We start from the raw sequence: 26,482 nt of genomic DNA, 5'->3' as shown, positions 1-26,482 counted from the left end.
ACTCAGTTCGACTTTTTCGAATAGGATCTCACTTTTACATTGTACTCTGCACGAAAAAAGAAGCACCAATGCTACGAGTTTTCTTATTGCGATTCCAGGAAACCGTTCTTTTGAGTATCTGTCATGCCTTGAATGTTATTTCCTTCAAACTAATCAAAATACCTACTTTTCACAATGTGAGAATGTTTCATGGAGCGGTATAAGATGCGGAAGAAAACAAATGTGCGCATTTAGTCAACTAGTCCTCACCGCAGTGTTCAATGAATGAAGTGTAGACATGGGCGTGTGCGAGGCGGGTGGTGCAAAAGGGGCACTTGACCCCTTCAAGCCGCACTAGCACTTGCTACCCACTCTAGCGACACCAACACGACCCCCTCCCTCAGCCGTATTGCAAGTTGAAAAAGGGGTTTGCATCCCCCACCCCCGAGACAAAAACCTGTCGATGGTCACATGTGCAGATGAGAGCAAATGCAATATTTGCTCAGATACACAGTCCATACTGGTCACGACCTGGACGCCCGTTGACCACGCCTGCAGAGAACCTTGACCCCCCGACCCCTTTGTGCTCGGTCAGGAGAGGGGGACACCCCTTGCCAGTGGGCCCCATTAAAATTTCTCTTAAAAACGTCACAAATAAGAATGCTTGATAAGTGTGTATAAAACATTCAACTTTTTAATGCTTCTTTTTGTAGCGTGTACACGTGCTCATTACCCATCAGCTGTGTGAGACGATTGAAATATAGAAGAAGGCGCCTAATTTCTGCAGCCCAGCAGGGAGGAAGAAAACGAGAAAAAGTCAAATATTGCCTTGTTTTCAACCCGGGAAAGAGAGAGATGCACGTTCAGTTCGCCACATGGCGAGAGAGAAACACAACGTAGGTCACAGTGCAATAATACGCACAACACAGCACAGTGCAATAACATTGCATCGCACGTGCAGAATAGGGTCTGCAGTGCTAGGCAGGCTAGGGCTTGAGGGAATGGAAGACTTGCAAGCACCACAGAGTGTGGGAAACATACCTGACGACGGAACCCAAGCGCGTCTTGTGGCACGTCGAACAAATCAAGCAGCCTCGATTTCAAACAGCTCTTCCTAGGCCGTCGTCAGTCAGGCGTGTCCAAAAAGTTTTTGACGAGGGGATCCAACAGCCCTAAAGAATTCGAAGTATGACTTTCGTGTTGTCCCCACTTTGGGCGCACCTCGAGAGCGTTGATCCGGAACAAATCAGGGTAGGCTTAGCAGCCATCGTCCCCCGCGTCCAAGGGGCGCCCAGCCAGGGAGGCCGATCTTAACATCTACAAACACACGCACACAAGCACGCACAGTTTCACTCCGAGAGGAAATTGGTAGTAATCGCAATGACGTACGTAACGTGCATCTGCTATAAAAAGGCGTGTAGTGTATGCCATAGCTTCGTTTCTTTGAAAGTCTTGTGATTCTAGTATATTTTCATTATATAGCCGAGGTATGAGGTGGTTGTTGGTTGCATTTATTTAGGTTAAAGTACTACGTATATTTACTCGCCACGCATGACTTCTAGAAATGATACTCCAAGAAAAAGGAAATCGCTCCAACATTTTTTAAACTAAGTTCGCGCGTGGGAGTACTTGTTCTCTGGCTGCGCTTTTCTATGGTTCATGAGTGTCAAGCCCCGCTGCCGCTTCTATAGAATGGTGTACAATAAGCCATATCAACGCAGTGACAGGAATTTCTACAGACTACCAAGCATGCGATCACCAGGCATTTTCAATCCGGCATATTTTGATTAAAAGAAGCGACATATTTTTGCTGAAAACCCGGTTTATGCACTGGGGCCCTGTGCACAGATGTTGCATGTTGCAACTCTTGATCATCGCGAGCGCGAAGACGGCAAGTAAAAGCCTCTATGCTATTGTCTGTACGTACAGTGTAACGAAACCCTCTAGTCTTGATGGTGTTGGGTTAAACCATGCACTTTGCCCATTGCTATTTTTCATCAAGGCGTTTGTCTATTAACTGAGTGGGGCTATGTGGAGCACGCGGCAGTATAGCGCCGATCTGTTATTTGGTGCTGGTACAAAAAGAAAACTAGCTTGTATCTCTTCTTCACTTCTTCAATGAGTCCTTCAATTAACCCTATTCTAGGGGGCTTCATAGAAGACTATACGCCTGACACAATTGGAAAAGTAAAGCACATTGTAAGAGACCACTTCACTTCTGCTAATTGAAGGACTTGTAGACCATCACCATCTAGACTGAGGTGTTCTGCAGAAAGATGTTGAGCCAATGACGCGCCGCATTAGGTTCTAAATTTAACATTGATGTGTCCAGACATAAATATACTAACAGCGCATTTGCTAGCAGCCTGCCCTGTGTACCGACTGTAAGTTTTTTCAAAAAAGCCTTTTTGTTTTTAGTGAGTGAAATAATTTTGAATTGGCGTTCTACTGATTCCAGTCCTCGCATGTGTTCATATGAAGGTGGTTGATTTATATCGTAAGCAATAAACCCTAGCATTAAGTGCAAGCTGAGCAGACGTGAGAAACATCTAGACAGCATATCTAGCTCTCCAAGTACTTATTCAAATTCTTTCCATGCAAGTATTAGCTTTAGTCAACGAGGAATTTGAATACTTTTAGAGTGCACCTCGTGGATATCTTGTGACACTGTGAAATGATACCGACGTGTCAAGCACCTCGTTAATTACACCCGAAGATTTATAAATTGATACAGCACAACGATCATGCAAAGAATCCGCGAAAATAAAAAGTATGCTTCGCGGCGGAGAAGTTGCAATTATAAACCAACACATGATTACTGGTTAATTAAACATGGTCTCCCAAATACTATTCAGTTGGTTCATAACTGTGACTTTTCTGCCATGCAACGTTTTTTTTAGGATTGTTTGCTTTTATCGCACAGGTTGGTATCACTTCCCGGTGAGCGGAGAGCTGCATCTGGATAGGGTCCGCATTTATTGTTGACTAAAGCTATAATAGTGTGGCACTTGAAACGCCGAAAATCAAAATGACGAACTCCTGTAATGCCGAAATTTAGAACTCCGAAAAGTCAAAAAGCCGATTATACAAGATACCGAAAGTGTAAGATGTCAAAAATCAAAACACCTAACTATCTAAACGCCGAAATATCAAGATGTCTGCGTCACCTAGCTATACTGGAAGATGAAGCACCTAGCTAAATTGCAGGTTACGCCAGCACACTCGTTCACCCTCATTTCCAGTTGTCCCTTTACATTTATCTCAAGCCTTCATTGAAATAGCAAACTATAAACTTTTCCACCTCCAATCGTACATCAGAGTGGTTTCTTGCTTATCGCAAACAGCTTGTGTGCAATCCATTGTCGAAAACTTGAAACGTCGTGATTGTACGGGTTGCCCAGAGCAGCATCAATCGATTTTGCGTAACCCTTGTTTTTTGCTCTGTAAGCGGCGGGGTTGTCGCTCCCTTGACGATGCCTTCGGGTCTGGCTTGCTTCCTCTTCATGGTAGCAATAAGTCGCAAGTGCATGGCTGTCGTAGATCACTTTCTTCGAGATTGCCATGCGAGTACCTTGAGGTTGGTAGTCGCTCTGGCGTTGCAGTCTCCTCACTTCTCGCACCTCCAATAGTGCCCAGAATACACCTTCTTGTCAAACACATGAACATAACCACAACTGCAACAAAGTATTGGCTTTCCTTTTTGGGAACACACTCCGCCACATCTTCGTCCATTTCCCTCCGAATCGGGGGTATTCGTGTGCATTGTTCAAGGGGTTTTCTTCAATACGTCTTTTCAGCATTTTGATTTTTCAGCATTTGCTGTTTTAGGATTTTCGAATTTATGGCATTCAAAATTTTCAGCTTTTTGACATTCGACCTTTTAATAAATCGGCGTCTTGATTTTCAGCATTTTGATAGGGACCGAAGCTAATACTCTCTAATAAATCACTTCAATTAGCCTGTACAAAGCTTAATATGTTCTCTAAATGCTCCTCACTTCCACGCAGCGTGTACTTCATGCTAGGATTCATTGTTACAAGGTATGAACACGTGCAAGCACACAGATAACTTAGATAAGCCGAATATAACTAGTGAATAATTATCTCACGTAAAACAAAAACTTCCACTCAGTACGCAATTAAAATCACTACCAAATTGACAGTTCAGTATTTTTTTACCTGGAACACGTCAATGTTAAACTTACGACCACTCATGAGCAAAAAAAAAAAGCTTTTTAGCAAATTTTGACGCCAGTTGTCCACATTAGTTTGCAATACGAGCGTTTAAAATCATTTTTCGCCTACAGGAAAACTACTTGACCATTCGTTAATACAATCTATTTCATTTCACTATTATCTGTCTATGGAAAAAATCTTCAATATGAGCCATATTTCTCTTCCTTAAGGCAGCAATAAACACCTATGAAAGGGTTCGTAAAATTTTTTTTCAAGTTAAAAGGACACCCCTGTTCAATTGAACAAACTTTTCTCTATTTTAATATAGGAGTGAGTTAGTAAAAATTTTATTGAGAATGTAGAACGGATTTTTGGCAATACATTTTACGAGTCAAGCTTCAAGCTTTCCGAAAACAATTCGCATGCGTCTTAAGGTACTAAAAAATGTATGTCAAGAAACATTTCAGGGGAAAATCCCCTGCTCTATAAATAGATGATCCTCAGTTTTTTTAAAGCTAATCTCTAATGGTCAAGCGCCAAGGTTTGGAGAGATGTCGTGGAATAGCACAGTGATAACACTTGCCACATAAAGCTGTTTGTTTGCTCTAGATTGAGGTATAAAGTTAATATTCACTTGGAGCCCCACGTGGTGTAAATTTCGTCCTCTGTGGACTCAAATTACGATTTTCTTAAGCCCGTGTTTTTCTAAAAAAATAAAAAATTAATCCTCTACAATAATATGCATAATATACCCTTCCCAGAGCAAGCATTTTCTTACTCAGGTATTTATGCATAGCGCAACAACAAAAAAATAAATCAGGGGCAGCGTCAGGATTATTTTCTAGTGGGGCACTCGTTATACCTGAGTTCCTGAAGGTTGGGCAGGGAGGCAGGGAACTTAGCCATTGTATTGTGACTATGTTCTCTCTTGTGGAGGGGGGGGGAGGCAGTGGGGGGCGAGTAAAAATTGAGGGGGGGGGGGCTCCAGCACCCTGTGCAGACCCCTTGCGCCGCTACCTGGAAGAAATGCAAATAGAACATTTCAACAAGGTTTCTGGATGCATGTATGACAGAAAAGTAACAGCAATATTGTTCCGCTTTTAACACCTGGAACAAACGATTTTGCTTAATATCAAAACCGAATTCGCCATTCAAACGAGCAAGGTTATAGTAAATTTCGCAAACAACACTCAGACTACACTCTGCGAAATACAAAAAAGAGTGCACGTATGGCATAGGTTTGTAAAATAAATGGAACTCATTCAGACTAACTCAATAACCATATATAAAAATACTTTGCTTTGAACCCACTCGGACTGAAACTAACTTGGGAGATGTCGTGGGGAGGAGGAGGGACAATTGCAAGTTTGTGGCACCAGATGTGCCTTGCAGACGGGCAAGTCTAGAAAAATCATGAAGGGGGACACACATCTTGCAATAGCAGCCATTTTGTTTTTTTATGTTGCAGTTTTTTTTGTTTATATAAGAAATAAAATCATGCCTAGAAATCAAACTGACGAACGAACGTAGGTTCCCAGCACTCGTAATTGCATTCTTCTATTGAGTCTTTTTCGGACCAGTCGAGAATGGCAGTTGCGATTTCAAATGTCTCACACAGCTGATGGGTATTGAGCACGTGTACACGCTACAAAAAGAAGCATTAAAAAGTTGAATGTTTTATACATACTTATCAAGCATTCTTATTTGTGACGTTTTTAAGAGAAATTTTAATGGGGCCCACTTGCAAGGGGTGTCCCCCTCCCCTGACCGAGCACAAAGGGGTCGGGAAGTCAAGGTTCTCTGCAGGCGTGGTCAACGGGCGTCCAGGTCGTGACCAGTATGGACTGTGTATCTGAGCAAATATTGCTTTTGCTCTCATCTGCCTATGTGACCATCGACAGGTTTTTGTCTTGGGGGTGGGGGATGCAAACCCCTTTTTCAACTTGCAATACGGCTGAGGGAGGGGGTCGTGTTGGTGTCGCTAGAGTGGGTAGCAAGTGCTGGTGCGGCTTGAAGGGGTCAAGTGCCCCTTTTGCACCACCCGCCTCGCACACGCCCATGTCTACACTTCATTCATTGAACACTGCGGTGAGGACTAGTTGACTAAATGCGCAGATTTGTTTTCTTCCGCATCTTATACCGCTCCTTGAAACATTCTCACATTGTGAAAAGTAGGTATTTTGATTAGTTTGAAAGAAATAACATTCAAGGCATGACAAATACTCAAAAGAACGGTTTCCTGCAATCGCAATAAGAAAACTCGTAGCATTGGTGCTTCTTTTTTCGTGCAGCGTACAATGTAAAAGTGAGATCCTATTCGAAAAAATCGAACTGAGTGACGTGCGTCGGTGCTTGCTAAATGTTCAATGAAAAAAGGTTTCATGAAGTTCGACGTAGCCAACAACAAAAACAAACTGCTACATCGTAAATTAAAAAAAAAAACTAGGAAAGTGCTGCACATTCGTGGTAGAACATGCACATAAATTTCAATACGCGTATTTTATTACGAAAGCGAAATAAAAACTATTTTACAAAACGCTTTGCATTCAGCGTGATGTTGACACATCTGTGTGTGTCATTTACGCTATTTGGATGAAAATCCCTGAATTTCAACTAATTCAGTAACCTGTGGCAGAATAGCCTTTTGAATTTTTAGTTTCGGTTTCCGCGCCACCGGCGCCGCGGCCGCCGCTGAAAATTGGCCGCGCGCCGCCGCCGATGAAATAACCGGCGTGCGCCGGCAACGCCGCCGCCGCCGACTCTGGACGACCCCCACGCCGCCGCTGGTCGAAATCGCCTCGGCGCACACCTCTACCCGCAAGTATGAAGACTAGGCAAATGTGTGTACTACCCATCATTCCCATCACTCCGTGATTCCCATGGTCGCTGGATGATCGCAGCGCCAGAGTGCCCTCTAGTTAATTTTGGGAAACTTGATGTTGAAAGAGACGTACCATGCCAGAAAAAACATCAAGGGCAAGCAGAAAACACAATGGGCCAAGCAAAGTTTTACATCGAGCACGGCAAACCAAATTTGCGCACGACGGGAAAACTGCGGCGTAGCGGTGAGCGCCTGCTGCTGCAGCAAGCGCGGCGCGAGCTGTATGGATGGATGGATATGACTGTACCCTTTAGATCAGGCGGTGGTTAGCGCCACCAAGCCTAATACCTAACAAACCAAAAACTATATATATTTTTTTCCTTAAAAAGTGAGTTTCAGGATTCGTCTTTTGCAGTGAAGAGTTTAATTTTCACTCATGCCTTGACTTTAGCCGCCAATCAGATAACCTCCTTCTAGTTAAGTCTACTTGCTTAAAGTCTATTTTGACCTCCCGGTCCCTAAGCCCCAGTGCTTTGAAAAACTCTGCGCCATCATCCTGAACTGTAGGGTGAAGCCCTTTACAGAACACTATCAAGTGTTCGGCAGTTTCTTCTTCCTCTCCACACGCACTACATACTGTGTCTACCCCTTCGTATTTGGCCGGATATGTCTTGGTTTGCAGTACTCCCGTCCTGGCCTCAAACAGTAGAGAACTACCCCGAGTATTATCATAGATCCTTTCCTTGGCAATTTCCTGCTTAGAAGTTCGATAGATCTCTAGTGCGGACTTCTTAATCATGCCCATTCTCCACATGTCAGTCTCCGTTTCCTTCACTTTCTTCTTAACCGATAGTTCTTTTTGGTTTGGCCACCTGCTGTTTTCTAAATATTTACCAGTCAACTTCCTGGTTCGCTTCCTCCATTTTGTATCGACATTCTTCATGTACAAGTAGCTGAAAACCTTCCTAGCCCAACGCTCGTCCCCCATTTCTCTCAATCGCTTCTCAAATTTTATCTTGCTGCTAGCTTCCCTGCCCTCAAATGATGTCCATCCCATATCAACTTGTACTCCCTGATTTGGTGTATTCCCGTGAGCTCCTAAAGCAAACCTACCTATTCCACGTTGCTTAATTTCTAATCTTGCTTGAACTTCTGATCTCATGCACAAGACCGCATTGCCGAACGTCAGCCCAGGAACCATGACCCCTTTCCATATTCCTCTCACAACATTATACCTATTGTAATTCCACAGTGCCCTATTTTTCATGACTGCTGCATTCCTGTTACCTTTAGTCGTCACGTATATTTCGTGTTCCCTCAGATACTCGGTCCCATTGCTTATCCATACGCCCAGATATTTTTATTTATCTGTTATCTCTAGCGTGACCTCCTGTATTCTAAGCTCACTACCTTCGTTGTCATTGAAAATCATGACTGCTAATTTTACCTTACTGAATCTAAAATCTAACCTATCTCCCTCATTACCGCAGATGTCCATCAATCTCTGCAAATCTTCCTTGTTGTTGGCCATTAGCACTATATCATCTGCGTACATTAATGCTGGTAGTGCCTGATCAATAAGTTTTCTTTGTTTGACTGAAGAGAGGTTGAAGCCCAGTCCACTTCCCTCTAATTTTGCCTCTAATCCTTGTAGGTACATCATGAATAATAAGGGTGACAGGGGGCACCCCTGCCTAAGCCCCCGTTTTACCTCTGCAGGCTTGGATACCTGTTTTTCCTACTTTATAACTACCTTGTTACCTTTACAGATACCCTTTAAAAGATTAGTGACTACATGTTCCACGCCTAGTGTGTCCATTATTCCCCACAATTCCTCTTGAACCACGCTATCGTACGCTCTCTTGATATTCAAAAATGCTAGCCACAGGGGCCTGTGTTCCTTTTCTGCTATTTCGATGCACTGCGTCAGTGAGAACAGATTGTCTTCCAACCTCCTGTGTTTACAAAACCCATTCTGCAGTTCCCGCAGCACCCCCTCATCCTCTATCCACGACGGCAGTCTTTCCGTTATAATCTGCATCGCCAGCCTGTAAACCACTGATGTCAGTGTTATAGGACGGTAGTTGTTTATGTCAGCTTTGTCCCCCTTTCCTTTATAGATCATGCTCATCCTGCTAAGTTTCCATCCATCGAGAACTTCACCATCAATTATTATTGTGCTCACTGCCTCTCTCAAAGCCTGCTTAGACTTCGGACCTAATGTCTTTATCAGCCTAATTGGAATGCCATCTGGGCCTGTTGATGTACTTCTAGGAACCCTTTTCTCAGCCCTTTCCCACTCTTGTGAAAATGGAGCCATTGCACCACTTGATTCGTCCTTGTCTATTGTGGTGCATAAAGTACATCTTTGTTGAAATTTTTCTGTCACCCTTGTTCTTATATATTCAATAGCTTCGCCCCCTTCTAGCCTAGCACCTTGGGCTGTACTTATAAAACTCTGCTCTAGGCTCGTCTCATTTCTTAGGGTGTTTAGATGGTTCCAAAATTTCGCAGCTGCCTTTCTATCTTTTTATGTACTTCTGCCAGCCACTGAGCGCCCTTCCTTCTAATCTTTTCATTGATTAGAAGGGATGCATTCCTTGTACAGCTTAGAAAGGATGCCCATTCTTTCAACATCATCTGTCGGTTCACCCCGCTGCTGAGCATGTCGGTGTTCCCTAGAGGCTTCCTGACGTTTTGCTATGGCTCTCTTAACTTCCTCCTCCCACCAACTTTTGGGTTTGTGTCTTCTTTTCCGAGGTGACTTGTCACGCGTCTTAGCAAGTTCTAGCTCAAAGAGTCTAATTAGATTCGTGTATGTCCACACTGTCTTATTATCTTCCGTGATTACTTTCTCAATTTGTTTAGTGGCTATTTCAATTTGCTTTTCTGGATAAAATTTTTCCTGTTGTGGCTCATGTTGTCTCCTTCCCACTTTCACTGCTCTTCCAAAACTTAGCTTGATACGTTTGTGATCACTACCTAGACTTCTGGAGCCACCTTCATCTATGTGCATTCCCCTGAGCTTATCATATATCCTATGTGGCATCAGTGCATAATCTATCGTCGACTTAAGCCTTTCTACCTCCCATGTTATTTGCCCTTCACACTTCTCGGTACTGTTGCAATTGATCAAATCAAGCCTTTCACAAAAATCCATGATCATTTTGCCTGTCGGGTCGGTATACCCATCTATATCTTCTATGTACGCATTCCTGTCTCCTAGTATAATTATCTCGCACTCTCTTCCCAACTCCTGAATGTCCTTTGATATATACTCTACCATTGTCTGGTTTTCCTCTCTGGCCTTTGCTCCCGTCCACAAGTACACGAAACTAAGGAGTGTCATTTGAACTGCCACTTTCCCTTTTAGCCATAAATGTTCCTTGCACTCCTGCTTGACCCTTTGCCAGTCTGTACTTTTATGAATGAATGCCCCAATACCACCCCCCTTTCTGCTGCCTTCTGTTCTATTACAATATTCCCACGCGTAGTCCGGATTGTTCGGAAGTTGTTCCATGTCCCTGAGATGTGTTTCTACAAAACCGTATACCATCGGCCTCTCTTCCCTTAGCTGCTCTTCTATCTCTTCCCACTTCAGCCTGTTCCTACCACCTTGCATGTTAATATACCCTATGTCTGAATTGGCTCGCCGCTCGTGGCTACGTCTATTTATACCCCGGGCTCCACCTATCTTAGATATTGGTGCCACTTTGGAATCGTATCTGTCCATACCACCTGTCGAAGAGTCTCCCTGGTTGTTTGGTTGTTCTCCTCGTTACTGGCTATCCTGCACCCCGAAGGGCTCGCTTGCCCCCCAAAAAAGCTACTGCGCGTCCTGCAAGTCGCCAACCCACCTCAAGACCAAGCCGCCCATCGAAGTGAATTCTGTCTCGTTGAAACCCCCCCTCTCCCCCACCTATGCACATCTCTGTTTATTTCCACCACCTCAAAGCCTTTCTCTCGACTCATCCGCCATATATCTTGGCTTGCGTTGACCACCGCTCTTTGCAGGTTGCTATCACGCACCGGTACCTCCGGTATCGTGCATATCACTACCTGTACTTTAGGAGAAGTGGCGCGCATGTCATCGACGCCTTTCGCCAGTGTGGCTGCTGGTCCTGCTGCATCTTCATTTAAGACATCGTTTAAACCACCTGAAATTATCACGAGGTTTCGTCTATCAGCTGTCGTTTTGAGCTTTGCGCTCGCTTGCACCATGACTGCTTCCATCTTGCGTCCTGGGAACGCCCCTACTGCTACCCTTTTGTCACCTCTTACCCTCTCTTTGATGGCTTCTGTGCATCGATTTAAATTCGAGTCCCCGGCGATTATCACATGCTCTGACTTTTCAGCTGGAGCGTTCTGCACCTGGGGGCTACTTGCACCTGTGACGCCGGCTGCTTTGTTCCCTCCCTGCCCCACCACTACCTCGCTGAAGCTATGCCTTGCGACAGTTGAACCGGCTAAACCTGTTTTTTCCAAACTTGCTTGCTCTTCCTTCTCCACCGTTCTGGTTGCCGGTTCCCTACTGTTCTCTCGGTAGGTCGCTTCTTTGTTCAGCTTCGCTAGCGCTTCCTCGGCGGACTTCAGTCTTTCTCCCATTGCCCTCGTTTTCTCTTGCTCTGTCGCCAACGCAGTCTCGAGCTCGGCGATTCTCATCAGCAGTTCACTCTGGGCAACCATCATTTTCTCCATTTTTTCCCCGACCTCACAATGCCTACACTTCGCGTCAGCCTCTTCTCCATCCGCTTCTACGATTGGGTCCACTTTCAAACCCACTCCACATCCTGAACACTTTACAGTCTTTTTAACCATGCCTTTCTGACACCAATTGTCCCTATACTCGATAATTACTAAACTCGAGCCCTGCACTACGAAAAAAAAAGAAAGTCTCAGCTCTACTACAAAAATTTGCGTGTCCAATGTACGCGCACCTCCCCCACGGGGCGGGAAAAGAAAAAAAACAACAAGAAATTCAAACACACACACCCGCACTAATAAATACGTGGTGACTGGCCCCCGAAAAGGCCGTACCATAAAATAAGTGCTACGAAGATTTCAACCGCTGCCTTATAATTATAAAGACAAGCTCAAAACATGCAAAAACACTTATCTGCGCTGTCGATCCGGAGCGCTAAAAAAACACGTCCATCCACCTTGACAGCCTGAACTGAACGCTGGATGGATGAATGGATATGGCTGTACCCTTTAGATCGGGCGGTGGCTAGCGCCACCAAGCCGTAATATTTAATGAACGCAAAACTATATTTATTTATTTTTTCCTTAAGAAGTGAGTTTGAGGATTCGTACTTTGCAGTGAATAGTTTAATTTTCACTCGTGCCTTGACTTTAGCCACCAATCAGATAACCTCCTTCTAGTTAAGTCTACTTGCTTAAAGTCTATTTTGCCCTCCCGGTCCCTAAACCCCAGTGCTTTGAAAAACTCTGTGCCATCATCCTGAACTTTAGAGTGAAGCCCTTTACAGAACATTATCAAGTGTTCTTCTTCCTCTCCACATGCACTGCATACTGTGTCTACCCCTTCGTATTTGGCCCGATATGTCTTGGTTCGCAGTACTCCCGTCCTTGCCTCAAGCAGTAGGGAACTACCCCGAGCATTATCCTAGATCCTTTCTTTGGCAATTTCCTGCTTAAAAGTTCGATAGATCTCTAGTGCGGACTTCTTAATCATGCCCATTTTCACATGTCAGTCTCCGTTTCCTTCACTTTCTTCTTAACCGATAGTTCTTTTTAGTTTGGCCACCTGCTGTTTTCTAAGTATTTACCAGTCAACTTCCTGGTTCGCTTCCTCCATTTTGTATCGACATTCTTCATGTACAAGTAGCTGAAAACCTTCCTAGCCCAACGCTCCTCCTTCATTTCTCTCAATCGCTTCTCAAATTTTATCTTGCTGCTAGCTTCCCTGCCCTCAAATGATGTCCATCCGATATCACCTTGTACTCCCTGATTTGTTGTGTTCCCGTGAGCTCCTAAAGCAAGCCTACCTATTCCACGTTGCTTAATTTCTAAACTTGCTTGAACTTCTGATCTCATGCACAAGACGGCACTGTCGAACAGATGGATGGTTGAATGGATGGTTGAATGGATGGATGGATATGGCTGTACCATTTAGATCGGGTGGTGGCTAGCGCCACCAAGCCGCAATACTTAATGAACCCAAAACTATATTTATTTTTTCCCTAAAAATTGAGTTTGAGGATTCGTGCTTTGCAGTGAAGAATTCAATTAGGCCTAAAGCTCTGCGCAGCCGCCTGTCGCATGTGGCACAACTAAGTGGATTGTGGCGTTGAGGTGTTGCGCTCTGCTTCCCTCACTTTTTTTTTATCTTGCGATGAACGAATTAGGAAAAGTGACCTTCATTTTATTTTTTATGGGCGTCTCGGCTGCCGCCGATGTATTAGCTAGCCGTACTGACAATCGTACCACGTGGCCGAAAAGCTCAAAGCTCCCTTCTCTGGGCCCTGCTCCATGGTTTCTTTCGAGTTTTTTTTTTGTTGGTGTCTTCAGCGGGAGGGATGTCATCCACTGCCCGCTGTCTTCTGCACATCATCAGCGTCGCTGGCCAGAAATGCGGTCGCAAGGTCGGGCGATGGAGATGCCTGGGACCTGCGCAACTGCCTGCAGTCCGGCGCCCCCATGAGTGCTGGTCGCAACTGGAAGACGTGTCAGCGCTAGCGACGGTTCGTCGCGCCACAGCAACGTTGATGTTGCGGGGCTGGTACTAAGGTGAAGTCGAACCGGACAGTGCAGCAGTGTCGACCAGCGGCGGTGTTGTGGTGGAAGGACATTAGGGACATGCGCTGTCATTTTTTTAAAGCTTGTGTAGCTGATCTTTGTTTTTGGGATATGGTTTTAATTAAGGTTGGGGGGATGTGGGAGTGCTGACAGTCCCTGTAAAGTTGTTTGCCCAGCGTGGCGCATTTATCTCGCCCAAAGGCCGCATTTCGGGGGTGACAACCGCCGGACGATAGATGGCGTTGTGTTCGCGTTGAGTACCACTGTTGGTCGAGTGGTAGCGCAGGCGGTGAGCCCTGGCGGAAGGCAGGCCTTGGTGGTGGGCGACAGTTGAGCGAGTCTCTTCTGCGCGTGGCGGCTGCCGCAAACGGTTGCCTCTTGTGGTGGGTCTCCCGCGGACGGAACCGCGGGCCGCCTGCGGTAGGCCCACGTGGTGAGTGAAGCGTTGGCAACGCCGCCTTGGGTGTGCTCTTGTGTTATGTTGTTTGAGTGTTTGGTAATTTTGTGAAATGATGACTTAGCGTGTTGATAACGATTGATGTATCATTCGATATCGTCGTTGTAAATTAGTTAAATAAATTAATGTTGCTGGTTTGTACCGACCGCGTCTGCTGTGCCCGTTCACTCCAAGAGCATGGCGAGGCACTCGCCTCGTCGAGACCCCACAATAGTACCGACTTGTATTGCCGGATCATCACGGTCATCGATTGTAATAAGAATATACTGAGAATAAGAGTGTGGCATCAAGATCGAACAGCTGACCCACATCGTAGTGAAGCTCGCAGTCATTCTTTCACAGCCAAACCAAAAATATAGCTCCTTGTATATGGGACACCATTGCTGCCAATCAAGAGATCTTTTCCGGGCTCTGGGGCTTGCGATCGGTGGTGTAGCAAAGGCTTACCGCCGAATGCAGAGATGTTACCTAACTCGTACTTGACTTGTTCTTGACTCAAGACAGTCTTCCCGGTCACCACAAATCGTTCTCGAACTTGCGGACGACTTGAAGGCGTCTTGGCTCGGTCGAAGTCAGGACAAGTTTCAAGTCAGCTGCGGGGCTAGCTTGAAAGCAACTTCATGCGGTATTCCAACATGGCCACCTCTCGAATGGACGTCGCGCGGAGGGTGGCGGCTTTTGAGTTTGCTTGCCTCGCCATAAGCGAAGCATTTTCTGAGGCGCACTGCCTGCCGAAGATTTTTGGAGCCGCTTTACTTGACCGAGGAAATCCGATGGAGTTGTACGACGAGGAACGATTCCACACTTGATACAGATTCACGAAGAACGTCGTGCGGCAGCTGCTGGGTATGTTGCCACTCCGTGAAAGTGGGGACAACCGAGGACAGCCTGTGCCTCCAGTGTTACTGCTACTGATGGCTCTCGGGTTTTACGGCGTTGGCACATTCCAAACAGTCACCGGGAATCTCGTCCGCATTCCGTAGTCGACAGTTTCCCGTCCAGTAGGAAAAGTTGAGCTATTCATCGCAAAGCACCTGTGCGCAATGCTGGTGCGCTTTCCGCAGCCGGCAGCACTTTCTATAGTTATGCGGGACTTTTATGAAGTGGCTGAGTTTCCTGGTGTTACAGGCTGTATCGACTATACACATGTGCGTATTAATAGCTTCGGTGGGGACGACGCCGAAGTGTTCCGCAACGCAAAGGCCATTTCTGTTTTTTTCGTAAACACGCCGACAATTTCCGCCTGTTTCGGTACAAAATTGACTCGGCGCTGTGTCTGTGTGCCTCGTTTATCTTTTTGTTCCGTCTAGGGCACTGTTTCTCGCTCAGAAAGGCACCGCTTGTAGCACAACGCTACGTAAAATTCCGCACATATAAAAAAGAGGTGACCTTCTTACAGTTTTTTTATCCGCTTCATCATCATGCAGCGAGACACTGCTGCTCCTCGCGAGACAGGATTCTGCTGAGGGCAATGTTCTGACACCCGTTTTTTCTCTTGTTTACCAAGCTCTACAAAAGGATACGAATTACATTTGTTCCCGGAACTTGTTTTTTTTTTTCATATATAACTGCGACCTAGCCCACTACAGGCATGCACACAGGCGAACAGAAAAGCAAATACCGTGAAAATCGCGTCACCTCGTGAGGCAGGTCAGCACAAATACAAGCCATGGCGTTCGATTGAAAAAAAAAACGGAAGAATCCAACGCGATGCTTGTTTCGCCTCCAAACAAGCAACCGTGGAGACACACCCCGCATTTGGGTGGCCACTAAAACCAGCGGGCAACGAACGCTTTACAGAAGCAACACTGCGCATAGCTTTGGCGGCAGGCACCACGTGCCGCTCCTTAGCCGTAAAATGGCAAGAATATGCTGGTGGCCCTTCGTTTTTATAGTTATATTAAAACGTATGGGCTTTTTTTAATGTTATGCATGCCTTACGCGAACAACTTCATTATTACCCTTGTTAGCAGGCGAGTTAGCACGCTGACTAGCTCAAGTTAAGCTGAAGTCGCGAGCCAAGTAACATCTCTGCATTCGTGGGTTAGAGTATTTACCATTCAAAGCAATGCCAACTCTTCCCCACGGAAGCGTGTCTCACCTGACTATAGCCACGGCATAGAGGCAGCTGAGCTCCTCGGCATTGAGACTGTCATTGTGCAGGCGTGACCGGCTCTCACTCAGCTGGGCTTGCACCAGAGCAGCAGTGGACTCGATGGCTCGAGGAAGGTGGCCGTAGAGCCTGGGCAAAGTCCACAGTGCTCCATTAGTCTGCGCATACCCCACATTGTTTTGATGCCGTGCCATGGACTTGATTCCGCTACTACAGATGTCTGTTAAACATTTGGATCAGCTCATAACAGAACATCACAATTACTAACGGGGCCCTTTTCACTTTCAGCGCATGTTTATTGAGGCCAATACACGCATATGTTTTAGAGCATGCATGTGCCCTGGACGTTCTGGCTCCTGACATTTTGTGCAGCGTATTGCAACCATTCGTCAGGAGGATTTGTGCGATATTGACCGCGGAATCTTGGCGTCAAGTCAGATTTCACCAAGAATGCGATATGCAGCAGTAAGTCAAGGCAGCGCGATGCAGAGGTAACACAGTCCATTATTTTTTTAAGGTTTTGGCGATGTTCCAAACGGAACAAGTAACTGCACTCTTTTGAGTTGTTCTGACATCTGGCGGCAATTATTCACGCTCGGGTAAATGCATGTTCACAGTGCTACCACCTCATGCGGGGGCCTTTGAGTGAACCATACAGATTCTCTCAGACAGCGTGACTAAACTGCCTTCCTGTCAAACGGTCACGTCTTTCATCTTTACTAGTACACAAACACTCGCCGGGTCAACTAATGACACATTATAGCTTGCAGCTACAGACAACGAACGCGTCCACATTTACGCACTCTCGACAAGTGTGATGAAGTGTTAAACGGGACGAATACCTGCTACGCCAAGCAGCGACCACTCCCAGCCCAGCAGCCTGATCCTTGAGCGAATCGCTGAAGAGGTTCCGGTACGTCTTTTCCCATTCGTGCCTTCAATAGCGGAAAAGAGAGCTCTCAGTACCGAACGCTAAACCATTAGCGTTGGATCCGCAAGAATGCCTGGAGGTACTTGCGACTTACCTGTTATACCACGGAACAACCACGAAGTTTCTCTTTTTATTTCTAGGTACGTACATTCTGACTGCAGAAGCCAAATACGCGTGTAGAATTCGGCCCAATTAACACAAAGAAATGCCGCGCTGGTAGAGAACATCAAAAACTACGCACCGCGGCGTGTTCAGTGCCGCGGCCGTTCACAGAACCCACAGAACACCTACCAGTTGGGCCGTCACGATGGCACAGTGCTGCCAACCTGTGGAACCCCTTTTTCCTTCTCTGTAGTGAAAAAATTCACTAGATTTCTGTAGATGTTTATAAAGAGCGGTTTTTTTTACACTAATGTGTTTGTGCTGTGAAAACCAACTTCAAAGTTTATTTTTATGATATAATGAAGTATTTGTTTTAAAATATTTATTATAATCACCATGCTGAAGCATAAAGCTCTATATGCTGAAAGTGAAAAAAAAAGCAGCGTCTCCTGCACCGCCCGGCGGCGAGTTTACAAAGGCGAGTGGATAGACCCCCCACAATGCACTGCGCCAGGCGCTCTTACGAGGCTCTCAGAAGCTGCGCGCTCATTGGTTTGTGCGTGATGTCGTCAGCAAACAAGGCTGCGCCCGTGCACCGCCTCCTCTAGAAAGATGCCTGAACCTTGCCTGAGCCTGAGGAATGGCTCGCGTTCCCAGCGGAGTTGGCCTGCCTTCAGTTTTAAACAAGCTCCGCGCGGTGGTTCTCGCGCCTGACACTATCATCACGGCGACGGGCGGTTTACCAGCCATAGAGTTTCCCACAATACTAACTAGAGGGAACTCTGGCGCTAGTGTCTATGGGAGCTGCAACGCACGGCATTTCAACGAGCATGGGAATGATAGGTAGTCACGTGATCGGTAGTACACACATTTGTCTAATTTTTGTACTTCTGGTCTGCTTCTGGCTCCGTGTGTGTTCGTCTGGCTTGAAGCTGTTTTTTCACGAAAACATAAATTAGCAAATTTTCACCGTTTGTGCTTCACAACCTTATTTTTTTAAGCTTACTATTTTAAATCAAGTCCCTAAGCTCAAAAGGGTTTGTTCTTTTTTCAAAACAAAACCGAAACGCAGCAATAAACAAAGCCGCAAAAATGAAGACTAGGCAAATGTGTGTACTACCCATCATTCCCATCACGAAGGAAGGAAAAAAGTTCCTTCCTCTGTGATTCCCATGGTCACTGAACGATCGCAGCGCCAGAGTGCCCTCTAGTTAACTGCGTTTTTCATCTGCGGCCCATAGGGACGCGTCAGTCGAGAGTTGTTCGAGACCTGCAACTGTACATCACTGTTTCGGAGGCTATGCACAGTGTTGCGTTGCTGCACCGTCCGCCACAAGTGACGCGAGCGACCGAGAACATTTTCAAATTGAAAGAGGGAAAGGAAATGGCAGCTGTTTTTTTTTTTCATGCGGCAGGCATTTTCCTAGAGGAGGCGTTGGCCCATGCATAGTCTCTTATATAACTTTTGTGCCCGCGCATTGGCGCTAAATACATACGCACCATCCGTCCCTCATAGTTCCGGCGCTTGCCGCCAGAAACCGCACCAACCCCATAATAACAGCAGACGACGCGGCCTATGCACGCTTGCGTTTATGACGGTCTAGAAACCGTCTACATTGCATTCGATTATGCGTATACGTTAAGAAGTGTGCACACATAAAATTTTTAACACAAAAATTGTATCTAGAATGCAATGCGAGCTTTTTTATTTGATTTCGCGCTCAAAGCTTGAGCACTTTTCGAGACAACGGTTTGACATGAAAATCTTTCGCCAAGTTGTGTTTGTCAGTCACACTCGTCGTGAAGTTCCCAAAAAGTGGGCGGAGAAACTTCACGAGCACAACCTCCAAAAGTTTGTCATGGTGTCCCGGGGTCGCGCACTTGAGTTTGTCATATTTCTGTAGTATTTCCGTGGCGTCGTCAACGGCAGCCTTCACCTTCTGAAATTTTTTGACCTGCTCCAGCAGTATTGAGGCAGCCAACTCATTTTCACTTGCCTGCTCGACAACCTGCAAAAACGCTGGGACATAGCAGTCTTCTTTAAGTTTCTGAAGCTCCCTTTTATATTTTTCAACAGTTCCTTTGAACCTTTCAACCTGCGCCCTCAGTTCGCGTTCCTTACGCTTTCGTCTTTCGATGGTTGGTAACGAAATGCGTGAGGCTACTTGCACTGCTCTATCCACCTGCATCGTTCTCGGGACGAAGCCTTGGTCAGTCCTGCTGCTGGAGTTGGGCACTTCTTCAAGTAGGGCGTCGGATGTGTACGACTGGTCATCTCATAAGTCTGTAAACAGATGTGGTGTGCCACCACGGACTGCTCTTTTTTTTTCTTGCTGGCTCACGCCAGTTAATACAGCGCAGCACGCTTCCTGAGGGCCGCATCGCTTCTTTCGGTTTGTTTGCAAGGTTGCAAATACGACGGGTACTCGTGGAAGACGCTGGACACAGAGCCTTTCTTCAGTCTTCGTATCGTGCACCCTTCTTTAAAGTCGGACGGGACGAAGTGTCGGCTGCAAACGGTAGAATAGCAAGATGTGCTGTTCATAGCAAGGTGTGAATAGCAAGATGTGTTGTCTCTCGAGATTACCTTAAGCCACTTTTCGCGAAGTCCTTGGTCGCTCGGAATTTCGTGAAAAAATACTCCAGTTTCTTTCCGGCCGCTCCATGATTTGCAGCATGGTACGCAGCAGTACGGTATTGTGGAGCGTTCGGGGCGCAGCCAAACCACAGAACACCTACCTGGCCAAACTTCTGACCATGCTTAGACAACCGCATTTTTTTTACGATAGTGCTGCAGGTAACAAAAATACAGCGTTTAGGCACGATCCCTTGCAGCAACCGTATTTCTTAATGATGTAACATTTTGAACAAAGAACTTACCCGAATCGGCCAAAATTTGGGAGAAAGCGCACTTGATACAGTGACGGCTGTCTCAACGAGCGCTGCAGTTAACGAAGCTCTTGGGGGACATAGAGTTTCCCACAATAATTACTACAGGGAACTCTGGCGCTGGTGTCTACGGGAGTTGCAACACACGGCGCTTCAAAGAGCATGGGAATGATGGGTAGTACACACATTTGTCTAATTTTCGTACTTCTGGTCTGCTTCTGGCTCCGTGTGTGTTCATGTGGCTTGAAGCTGTTTTTACACAAAAACATAAATTAGCAAATGTTCACCGTTTGCGCTTCACAGCCCTATTTTTTTAAACTTACTGTTTTGAATCAAGTCCTTAAGTTCAAAAGGGTGTGTTCTTTCTTTCAAAACAAAACCGTAACCAGTAATAAATGAAGCCGCAAGTAAGATTCGCCGCCCGCAAGTAGAGGTGTGCGCCGACTGGTCGGCGCGCCGCCGCCGAGAGTTTTCACCGCGTCGCAGACACGAACTGATCGGCGCGCCGCCGCCGCCGATGATTTTCATCGGCGCGCCATTTATGCGCTATCACTGACTTTTCACAGATTTCTCTTTTTCTTTTTCATCTTAATTTATAGCTTCGTTTCACATTTTATGTAGCCAGTAATAACCAGGCTCCTTAGTTATCTTCATGCAGCTTCAGAGACCGAGAGTACCACTATGAACAGCGGCACAAGTTCTGCGGCTACTGCATGTAATGATATTGTCACGTGCGTCCCGCGAAAAAGACGAAGGCGACAGCGCATACGCGCATCTGCACGCTTTTGTGCAGAACGCAACAACGAAAAAGATGAGGAACTCTCTCTCACGCGGTTAACAAAAAGACCGAAATTTCGTTGCCGCGTTACCTCCCTCAACTTTTACTTGCATAGATCAGGCATATTGAATTCTCCTATGTGCATTTACTGTAATCAAGAGGAAACGATCAGTCATTTTTTATTACATTGTCGCCGTTTCGATTTATTCAGGCAAAGCATACTAGCACCACCTCTTCAAAGACTGGGCTTGCAACTATCACAACCTGATCTTCTTTCAGTTGGAGCCTCTACACTGGGCTTCAGCCACAGGGATGCTTTATTCGCCGTTCAAGAAAACATCACTGCGACTAAACAATTTCCTTGCTAAATTGCTGTCTCACTATTTTTCTTCTTTTTTTTCTGCAAACTTGATATCGGTATTTCAAATCAAAATTAAGTTACAAAAAACCAAAAAAATGTAGGAATGACGCAATGCTGAAAGTTTAGGGCAAATTCACCTTATAATCGGCCAATCCCCTTCTTTGGGTACGAGCCATTTGCACAGGAAAACAACAACAACGACCGACCCGCTGCTGTTTTCTCAGTGTCTTCGAGTACGACCTCTCTCTTGACATCGCGACACTGGTGGAGGTGCTGGGGCCTGCAACCTGATGCAAGAAAGCGTTGTTCGGGACCGTACACCCAGTCCGGAGCCTCAACGTCTTGTTGCGACTCCAGTACACCGATTCAGCCGGCGCCTATTAGGCCTAAGCCCAGAACTCTTCACGGCATCTCCTGTTACCAACATGGCGGCCCCTTCAGCGTCTGCGAATCTTCCCCCGGCCTCGGCCAAGACGACTCACCCTTACCAGGTAACTCTTGAGACTCCTCGTGTTCCCGAAGTCTTCCGTGGAGAACCGTATGAAGATGTCGAGGAGTGGCTCGACCAGTTCGAGCGGACCGCTGTGGTGAATCGTTGGAGCGTGCAAGAAAAACTTGGCCGTGCCTACTTCGCAATGGAAAATAGCGCTCGCACATGGTACGAGAACAGGGAGCCTACTTTCCAAACCTGGGACAATTTCCGCCAAAAGCTTCTCGAGACGTTCCTGAGTGCGGACCGACGGGATCTCGCACAACAGATGATCGAAGCCCGCATGCAAAAGCCGAACGAAAGCGTGGCCATGTTCGCTGAGGATATGGCCCGCCTATTTCGCCGCGCTGACCCTGACATGCCCGAGGCAAGGAAAGTTCGTCATCTGATGCGGGGAGTTAAGGAACCGCTTTTCGCCGGCCTTGTACAAAATCCGCCAACAACAGTGGATGAATTCATAAAGAGGCGACTGTCATTGTGCGGGCGCTCCGGCAACGATGCCGCCACTTTGACCGCCTGCCCGACCAAACGCCTGTTGGTGCCGCCGCTCAAAACGCTGCCGTTTCCGAAAACTCTTTACGGCAAATGACTCGACAAATCCTGCGGGAAGAGCTGCGGGCCCTCGGCCTTCCGTCTACCGATCCCCCAGTTGCTTCTGTTGCAGAAATCGTGCGCCAGGAACTACGGCAAGCCTTTTGCCGGCGCCACCACCCGAACCACGTCCAGTGACCTATGCTGATGCCGTCCGCCGTCATCCGCCTGCCCCAGAAGAAGCACCCTTTCAGCCGCGGCCCGTTACCTTGCCGTGGTGGCAGCGTGAACCTGTGCGGCGACCACCAGTACGTCGGACCGACTTGTGGCGCACTGCCGACCGTCGACCCCTTTGTTTCCACTGCGGCGAACCAGGCCACATCTCGCGCTACTGCCGTCATTGAGAAAACCGGTTTGGAAACTTTATTCGGCCCGCTTCTTTTTATTCTGAAGACACTCGTGACCATGGAGCTGATCACCTACCGACCAACCAAGCGTCTTCACCAAGTCGTCACTGGCGGTCTCCTTCACATGCACGAGGTCAGAATTCCCCGAATCGCCAAAGATACGCGGACGCCATCAGAAACCGCTCCCCAAGCCCGTGCCAGGGAAACTAACTGCCGCGACCTCCGGGGGCAAGGTTGCCAATTGCCGAGACGCCAAAAAGACCCCCTTGCCTCTACACAAAGACGACGTGACGATGGTGATGACGAAGACGACAACAACCACGAGTACTACTGCCAATGAATTTGTACGTGCCGACCTCAGCGCTATTATAGACGGACACCACGTAACAGGACTGGTTGACACTGGTGCTGACTTCTCTATTATGCGACAAGAGCTCGCCGACCACCTTAAGAAGGTTAATACGCCGTGGAGTGGGCCGAGCATAAGGATTGCTGGTGGGCAGCTAATGACACCAACCGGTAAATGCACCGCTCGGCTCGTAATCGACGATTCGAACTTCGTCGCCACTTTTGTCATTTTACTGGACTGTTGTAAATAGATGATTTTGGGTATGGATTTTCTGCGAGAGTACGGTGCTATAATCAACATCCCAGAACGTATCGTCACATTTTCCGCCCATCCTTACGTCGACGCCACCACTGAAGAACAACTGCAACGTTTACGTGTAGCCGATGATGTGATGCTCCTGCCGAGATCTTGCTGCCTTGTGTCGGTGTTGTGTCAACGGCCGTGCCGTAATGAGGTGATAGCGGAGCGAATAGACACGCTATTGCTAACGCAAGGTGTTTCAATAGTGAGAGGCATTCTGGCACTAATTGATGGGCGGGCAGATGTCCTCATCACCAACTTCAGCAACGAGCATCGTCACATCCCGAAGGGCACCGCGATTGCCTACTTCGACGACGTGGACCAAGCCAGAGATTGCTTCGCTTTGCAACCGGACGAGGCGACCATCCCAGCCTCGACACCTTTGTCTGTCAACGTTTGCTCAACCCTGTCAGCCTCGGAAAAACAGCGCCTACTTGAGCTGATACACCAGTTCAAAATTGTTTTTCGTGCACGTCGAAAGTGAAGCAAACACCACTGACCCGGCACCGAATCATCATTGAAGAAAATACGAGACCGATCCGTCAAAACCCATACCGTGTGGCTCCGAAAGAACGTGAGGAGATCCAAAAGCAAGTACAGAAGATGCTCCAAGATGACGTATTACAGCCTTCCAAGAGTCCCTGGGCATCCCCCGTGGTATTGGTTAAAAAGAAAGACGGCGGCTTGCGTTTCTGTATAGATTACCGCAAGTTAAACCAAGTAACGAAGAAAGACGTCTACCCACTGCCACGTATATATGACTCTCTTGATCGGCTGCGGTATGCACGCTATTTCTCATCGATGGACCTGCGAAGTGGCTATTGGCAAATAGAGGTCGACGAGAGAGACCGTGAGAAAACTGCTTTCGTGATGCCCGACGGTCTTTATAAATTTAAAGTGCTTCCATTCGGGTTATGCTCAGCGCCAGCCACTTTTCAGCGTTTAATGGACACTGTGCTATCAGGACTTAAGTGGCAGACATGCTTGGTTTATCTAGACGACGTTATCGTCTTCTCAGCTACATTCGAGGAACACTTAGTCGATTATTCGCAGTTCTACGAGCTATACGTTCGGCTGGCCTGACTTTAAAGCCAGAGAAGTGCCATTTCGGTTTCAACGAACTTTGCTTCTTAGGCCACGTGGTCAGCCACGAAGGTGCTCGACCTGACCCGGGCAAAATCGACGCTGTCGCAAAGTTTCTCGCACCGCAAGACAAAAGAGCAGTGAGACGCTTCTTAGGCCTCTGCGCTTATTACCGACGATTCATCGCCAAGTTTTCGTCTATTGCGGCGCCTCTGACGCGGCTCACACGAGAGGATGTCCCCTTTCTTTGGAGCGAAAAGGAACAAACAGCGTTCAACGAATTACGCCAACGCCTCCAAACACCTCCGGTTCTGGCGCACTTTGACCAGGAAGCGCCAACAGCACTTCACACCGACGCAAGCAATGTAGGCCTGGGCACCGTACTGATACAATGGCAAGATAACTCCGAGAAAGTGATAGCCTATGCCAGCAGAGCTCTCTCTCGCACGGAAGAGAACTACTCGACTACCCAGAAAGAGTACCTCGCCGTGGTTTGGGCGGTTCTAAATTTCGACTGTATCTGTACGGCCGCTCATTCAAGGTCGTCAGTGATCACCACTCGCTTTGCTGGCTCACTAACTTGAAAGACCCATCCGGCCGTTTAGCACGCTGGAGCCTTCGGCTTCAGGAGTTTGATATGACCATTATTTATAAATCAGGGAAGAAGCACACCGACGCAGACTGTCTCTCGCGGTCACCCGTTGAGTCTGCCGCTATTAATGACGAGTCTATGGACGCCGCATTCTTGGGAGTCATCAACGCGGCCACTATCTCACAAGAGCAGCGCCGTTACCTTTACCTGCTTTCGCTTATCGATTTTTTAGAAGGACGACGGGAAGACGTGCCGCAAGTTTTTGCGAGAGGAGTGCCATCTTTTTGTTTAAGGAACGACGTCCTATACAAGAAAAACTTTTCTCCCACCGGCAGCCCATACTTGCTCGTCGTCCCTGCATCACTGCGAAAAGAAAGTCTGGAAGCCTGCCATGATGAAGTCACCTCTGGTAATCTCGGTTACACTTGAACATTGTCCCGTCTGCAAAACAGTTACTACTGGCCTAACCTACCTGCTGCTGTGAAACATCACGTCCAAACATGTGCCGACTGTCAAAGACGCAAAGCACCACCCGGCAGGCCGGCAGGCTTATTACATTCCGTTCAAGTACCAGCAAAGCCATTCGCCCAAATCGGAATGGATTTCCTTGGCCCATTCCCAACTTCTACCACAGGGAACAGATGGATCATTGTCGCCGCTGATTACTTGTCTCGCTACGCAGAAACTAAAGCCATGCCGAGGGCCACAGCAGCAGAAGCGGCTCATTTCTTCATAGAAAACGTCGTTCTTCGGCATGGTGCTCCAACAGTTCTCATCACGGATAGAGGAACTGCGTTCGTGGCAGAACTTTTGGAGTCGGTTCTCAGGCTCAGTGGTACAGCTCACCGGAGAACAACGGCGTACCACCCACAAATGAACGGACTAACAGAGCGGCTTAATAAAACCCTCGCAGACATGCTCTGCATGTATGGCGACACAGAACACAAGAACTGGGACGAAATCTTGCCTTATGTGACCTTCGCCTATAATACTGCCCGGCAAGAAACTATCGGAATGACGCCGTTTAGTTTAATACACGGGCGCGAAGTCACTACAACGTTGGACAATATGCTGCCGCACGAGTGTGACGACACTCACGCTGACGCCGAAGAATTTGGTCAGCGTGCCGAAGAAGCCCGACAGCTAGCCCGCGTGCGTATTTGTCACCAGCAACACAAAGATGCGAAACGGTACGACCTACGACATAAATTGGTAACCTACAAACGAGGCGACAAGGTATGGGTCTGGATCCCAATACGTCGACGCGGACTTTCAGAAAAGCTATTACGACGATACTTTGGCCCATATCGAGTCACCCGACGATTGAACGACATCAACTACGAAGTTATTCCCGACGGCAATTGC

General features: G+C 47.1%; 1 protein-coding gene across 1 annotated transcript; it reads right to left on the bottom strand.

Moving 5' to 3' along the window:
- Nucleotides 1–16,273: 16,273 nt before the first annotated feature.
- Nucleotides 16,274–17,535, bottom strand: LOC119173587 (ribosomal biogenesis protein LAS1L-like). The gene is made up of 3 exons (XM_037424392.2): nt 17,330–17,535; nt 17,147–17,239; nt 16,274–16,433 (listed from the first exon to the last, which is right to left on the bottom strand). Exons 1-3 carry the CDS (start codon nt 17,383–17,385, stop codon nt 16,289–16,291), a joined length of 294 nt encoding a protein of 97 aa, XP_037280289.1. The 5' UTR covers nt 17,386–17,535; the 3' UTR covers nt 16,274–16,288.
- Nucleotides 17,536–26,482: the final 8,947 nt, after the last annotated feature.

This window comes from Rhipicephalus microplus, chromosome 5 (assembly GCF_043290135.1).
Source record: "Rhipicephalus microplus isolate Deutch F79 chromosome 5, USDA_Rmic, whole genome shotgun sequence".
In the NCBI taxonomy this organism is placed as follows: Eukaryota; Metazoa; Arthropoda; class Arachnida; order Ixodida; family Ixodidae; genus Rhipicephalus; species Rhipicephalus microplus.
Note: the sequence above shows the minus strand (reverse complement) of the source record. Positions and strands in the feature narration are given on the sequence as shown.

Coding starts and splice junctions, on each gene's coding strand:
- LOC119173587 (XM_037424392.2), bottom strand. CDS start 17,385: ATGTACGTACCTAGAAATAAAAAGAGAAACTTCGTGGTTGTTCCGTGG. Junction 17,240..17,329: donor GTTGTTCCGTGGTATAACAG/GTAAGTCGCAAG, acceptor CCGCTATTGAAG/GCACGAATGGGAAAAGACGT. Junction 16,434..17,146: donor GTCGCTGCTTGGCGTAGCAG/GTATTCGTCCCG, acceptor GACTTTGCCCAG/GCTCTACGGCCACCTTCCTC.